This window comes from Uloborus diversus, chromosome 1 (genome assembly GCF_026930045.1).
Source record: "Uloborus diversus isolate 005 chromosome 1, Udiv.v.3.1, whole genome shotgun sequence".
Lineage (NCBI taxonomy): Eukaryota > Metazoa > Arthropoda > Arachnida > Araneae > Uloboridae > Uloborus > Uloborus diversus.
This window is the reverse complement of record NC_072731.1, coordinates 9,378,014-9,384,013: the sequence shown is the minus strand read 5'-3', so window position 1 is coordinate 9,384,013 and position 6,000 is coordinate 9,378,014. Positions and strand designations below refer to the sequence as shown.

Genomic DNA, 6,000 nt, shown 5'->3' with positions numbered 1-6,000 from the left:
AACGAGCTCTAATTGAGCTTGCCTTAATTAATACCGATCAAATAAATTCATTGAAATTCCATTAAAAAAAGAAAATTTCTATTAAAATAGATACATTTCTGGTATCGATTGACGAAAATTAACCAGAATTATCGTAATCTGACGCGCTTTAATAAATCTGATGATCATTTTTTTTTTACCAATCTGACGGGTTGTCCTAGACGCATCCTCCAGCAAAAAGGGCAAGCATTTGGTGTAGGTACTCAACAGGACGTGTCCCCTCGATGTTTATCAAAAAGTGACATCAATCAGGCGGGTGAATAGAATATGTCCGACGCGCTGGAGTAAATCCCGAAAAACACATTGGGCTCCTCTACTATTACTTCATGAGTTCTGCACACAAGACACTCATTAGAGGCTGCATTTTTTCCGTTACTTACAAATTTAGCACCAAAAAACGGGCTGAAAGTTTTAGCGAAAGAACACTGATGTACTGCCAGGCAGTTTAGTGTTAGGAACAAGGTACTCTGCAAGATATCTTTTGCCCTAAGATTAAAACTAATCCGTTAACCGGTTCATTAAATTTGCGAAAACAAAAGGACTCTTAACGGAAGTCATATCACCTGAGCACTTGTAAGAAAACCAATTTCCTAAACATCAAATATAAGTTAATCAAGTTTGATTGGCTCCGAAACTTGCATGCGTTTTTTCTATACAGAGACAAATATTTGAACTGCTCTTACATAAAAAAAATTCTCGTTTAAAACCTATCTCAATTTACGCGTCAAAGCATTTGACGACGTCAAAATGAAGATACTAATTGATTATATTGATTAAAACCCGATGCTCGTATGTACAAAACGTACTTTTATTATTTTAGGTGAAAAACAAACACAGAAATTATTTACTAAAAAAAAGCTTTTATAGTGTTTTTTTTTAGTGTTTATTTAACTAAACAGTTATATTGCTAATAACTCGGACTTTTTGAAAATAATTTTTAGTAACAAACTCCAAACGCAGTAAAATCTGCGTAAGTAAGTCAGAGGGTATACAATCTGGTTCAATTAAAAACCAAAAAAATGATGCAAAACATTAAAGGGTAATTTTCTGGGTCCTTTTTTTTTTTGCTTATTCGATCAATTTCAATGACTAAAAGTAGTACTTTTGACTGAAGGAAACAACCCCATTTGAGCTGAACTCTTATCTAGCCTTTTTGCGCATAAGTTATGTTTTTACACGCAACGTGCGGATTAAAACTAGAATTGGTTTGTCTCCTGGCATTAATATAACTACTACATACATAAGGAAGTTCCATATCACATATGGTGCAAAGTGGAATTGAGGGTCACTTAACCTTATTAGAGCCACATACGAGTATTATGCATATTGGTATGATCTGTGGTTTAACAGTCGAGATTTGCGAGTTTTTTGAGCAATCACATTGCTTATTGTTTTCATTTGGCCTTTGAAAGGCGTTCCTTTGATTTTATTTTCCTCCCGCCTCCCTCTGCAGCACCACCGCCGATCGGCACCTCCCGATGCTGCTTCCATAGCGAAAACCGTCTGCAAGTTAGGTCCATATCCTACACGTACACACACATACGCACCCACACATACCCACATAATCATGCCTGCACACAGACACACACATACACCTATAAACACACACGCCTACGTACACACACACACACATCCTCGTGATTGCGAAAAACATAATTTGAATTCAAGATGTGAAAATTCAAATTATTTTTTTTCAGCATGAATATGTCTTCATAAAATGGACATAAGGAAGTTCCACGTTGCATATGGTGTGGTAGCCCAACCTCAATATAGCGATTTATAACGTATGTTAGATTTTTACGAGCTAAGTGTGGTATAAAATCGTTATCATTCAGCCTTAAAGTAGCCATATATAACGTATGTTTAGAGTTTCGACCTTACAGGATTTAAGGGTGGAGTTATGGGGTCACTCAGTCCTAATACTGCCATTTATGACGCATCTTGGGTGGTGACAGGCGCCACAGTTGTTTCTAAATGACGCACGAGCTTGTGAGGAATTAGAAGCCACAACTTAAAGAAAAGATAAAGCCACAAGTGAAATGCGCATTTTAATAGAGGCGAATTAAAATATAAACATTTTTACATACACAAACTGACAGTGCACTTTAATAACAAAGAAGTTTTCTTAATAAATACAGACAGAAGCTTCAACAATGCAAGACTAGAAAGCAACAGACGTGACGAAATGTCGCGAGGAACAATTTTTACATTTGTTCGCTGAGATGTCTAACAAACTGCCACTTTCAAACAGAAAAAAAATACAGTAGTGAACACACATTAAAATTAATAAAAATATATATTTTTACAGTAGATTTATAACTATGTAGCACTCATGTTACTTTATCCATCTTAAAAATAAAAATTCCAGCACTGAAATGAATGCAATTATCCCCGATTCCAGCAAATTGAAACTTGTGCATGTCCGTCATGTTTAACACCAATGCATTAAATAACAAGAAGCACTTTTTACAATCTTGGTGGAATTATTATTATTATTATTATTATTATCATTATCATTATTATTATCATTATTATAATTTTCATTATCATTATTATCATCATCATCATCTTCATTATCATTATTATCATCATCATCATCATCATCATCATTATTATTCATTGCTAGCTATTGGAATGATCAGAAATAAAAATAGACAGTGCAAGTAAAATGATTTATATCGCTAAAGTGCGAACATTTAAATGCAAACTGTAAGCTTTTAATTTATAGCCTTTTTTTTTTTTTTTTTGAAGTTGAGCTTGGATCATTGATCGACATCAACTCTACATGTTAAACTTTGCTTCATTAATCAAAACAAAAGCTTTAAATCTTCCATTTTTGATTGAAAATTGAAAGGACTGATTGATCATTGGAAAATTGAAATTGACTGAATTTGCCAGAATCAATACAAAATGTTCAAATCAAGGCTTCAACTCACAGCCATTTTAGAGCTTTTGTGATGGTTATGATATTTAACAAAAATAGAGGCTCAAATCGTTTAATATGTAAGCAAGTTACATATAAATGCATTCGGGTATAGGAACATTTTTGTATTATTATAGTTTTGGATGTATTAATGGAATTTCATAAAAATGTGAAAATCGCACTTTCATGCGAACAAAACTGAACAGAACTGATTTTGAGCAAAATAATTTAAAAGAATCTTTCATTCAATTGCATTTACGTCGATACTTAAATATTGTTTTTGAAATAAATTCTTTGAAACAATAACATAGGGATAGTATAGATTTTTCTCCCCAACAACAAAAATAGTTTTTAAAATCAAAATTGTGACACAAAAGGATTTGGATCTGTAACAATTTTTCTTAAAATTGTTCTGTAACGAGCAATTTTATTAAAACTCCCATAACACTAGCTAAAAGTAGAATATGTGGATAACTTCACAATGCAATGATTTTTTGTAACATCAAGAATAAGAACTTAAATATTTAAGTAATATTTTCAAGCGCATTTTATTTTAAATAGTGAAGAAGCGAAACAAAAAAAAATATTTTCTGAGACAGATTTCTACCCAAAGAATTTAAATTTCATTCAAAAAAAAACATAATTCAAGAAATGGACAAATTGAAACAAAAAAGAAAAAATACATTTTCAAATTTTAGATAATCCCAAACCAATTTAAAAACCAAAAATTTACATGCTCTTTAAGCTTTTATCATCAATATTTAAATCCTTTTTGTCCTGAAAAAGTACTGTTTTTGGTCACATGCTCTTACTTTTATGAATGTGTAACAATAGTTTTAAATATCATGGTTTGAAATGAGCAACGTTTAATGTAATGCGTATAAACGACACCCCTTTATTTAACATGCTCACGTTCTAACAAAACTCCAATGTTGCTGAAGAGTTTTCTTTAAGGACATGATAACAACTAATGAAACATATCGCCAAAAAGTGGAAACTACGAATGGATATGAAATTCTCCTAAACAAAATGAACAAACTAAGGCCCCCTATATATACGAGCCGACGTATCAGCTTAAGGTCAGCCATTTTCGATCGGATCGCGTGTTTTGAGTAGATCTTTTCTGACAAGTTATCGTATTTGGTGATTTTTCACTGCGAGCAATTATTAGCAGCTCTCTCGTAAATTGTTTATTAAATAAAATAGTATTTTTAGCCACGTTGACAAAACTCGAAACTTTGCTCTGGTAACCCCAGCACCGCAACAATGAAAAATTCCGATTTAAAATGGCTAAACTTAATCTGATGCGTCGACCTGTATATATAGCGGTTCTAGAACAAATCATATAGAAAATAACGTCGTCATGGTATCCAAATACAAACTTAGGGAATGACAATATATGACGAAAAATGATAACGATATGAATTCAAGATCAATAGAGGAGCCCACCAAAGATCTTCAGGTAAAACTTGAAGTAGACTTCATGAATGCAGAATATTAAGTGAGGTTTTGTGACACGCGATGGTAAACTCAACTAGATGTATATAAACATATGAATGTACCTAACATGTGTTTTTAAACGACTAGTATTGAAACATATTTCTGGTACAACAAATTGAGAATTTTCGCTATGACGGACGATGAAGTTCAGTGCAAAAAAGGACAAATGAATGACAACTTTCTGACTAGAATTGAAGTGATCATGTAAATGAAATGGTGAGATCATTTTTATGGAATCGGGAATAATCTGCCACGTTTCATCGTAAGTTCTATGAATTTTATTTGCTCAGGCTCAGGTAAAGGCGATTAAATGAAGTTAATCAAAATGGCTTTAGAAAACCAGTTCGACAGGGTCCTGTCATTTAGAGCTTCAGCCACACTCTCTGTACACATTCAATTTGGAAGTTTTTATAGAATAACTGACAGTCGTTTCTCCAGAATTTTTCCCTCAGGTATATTCTGATATGTTTTCAGCAGAAAGCTTCACATTTGCTTTGAATAAATTATTTGGGACGATGTGCCACTGCAACTGTTCGTGTTTAGTAAGGATGAGGATGTGCAGATGACTCATGGCCGTCTAGGTTCCAATGTGTCGGACAGTTGTGTCAGCCGCTTCTGATTGTCTATTATCCTCAAATTCCTAAAAGAAAAGAAGCACATATGAACATAAAACAATCGCCAAAAGTGATAGCCTCAACAATAATTCTACATAACCTTGGTCTTTTTTTTTTTCAAACTCAAATCTGCCAACCCTATCCGCTTCACTGAATCCTTTCCTTTTTTTGCTACGATGCAGGGATTCTAGGTAATGGGATTTCAAGGATTACTAGGAATACCTAGAATTATTCAATGTCAACGGAATTTAAATAGGATCGATACTGCTCTCCTTCAAGAATGAATTCAACCTTCTCTAAAATACCAGGATTAGTTGCAAAGAAAACATTGACATAACATGTAAATATGAGCAATTCCATGGAGAAAGACTGGTTGTCAATTGACAATATTTGATTAGGGAACTTAAGCTTTGGGCTAGTTGTTCCTCGGAACAACTAACCCAAAACCACGTCTTTAAAAAAGTAAATTATAGGCTAGGTAACGCAACGGAAATGGTTTTAGTGTAGTATAGGAGAGGGTGGGCCACAATGAAGCATTGTAAATTCAAAAATAAATACAATTCTGACAGCTACCACCACCTACAAGGAGTAAACATAACCAAAATGCTTCCCAGAATTCCTAGTTCCATTCTGTTCTATGCTTTTGTTTTGTAGAAAAAAAATTAGTTACTGTTTGAACACACTGAAAGTTATATAGATAATTTCATGCATCTATCATAATCTTGTAAAACTTCAACAATTAAGCTAAGTGTTGTAGTTTATGTTGTTACTGACACTTTAATCTTCTATTATTCAGCTATATTATTTTTAACTCATGGTTTATTTTAATGATATGAAACAAAAATCTTTATTTTGTTGTTTTGGCCACAATGAGACAAATTTTTTGGTCACAATGAGATGTCTCATTGTGCCCCATTGTGTGGT

The 6,000-nt window shown here is 33.2% G+C and overlaps 1 protein-coding gene across 2 annotated transcripts in view; it reads right to left on the bottom strand.

Moving 5' to 3' along the window:
* Positions 1–2,673: 2,673 nt before the first annotated feature.
* The window catches only part of LOC129227930 (rap guanine nucleotide exchange factor 4-like), a 196,090-nt gene continuing 192,763 nt past the window's right edge, over positions 2,674–6,000 (bottom strand). For both annotated transcript variants that reach the window (XM_054862554.1, XM_054862561.1), the window contains one exon: positions 2,674–5,102. In XM_054862554.1, coding sequence (XP_054718529.1) covers positions 5,030–5,102 — 73 coding nt within the window. In that variant the 3' untranslated portion in view covers positions 2,674–5,029. The remainder of the gene's footprint in view (positions 5,103–6,000) is intronic.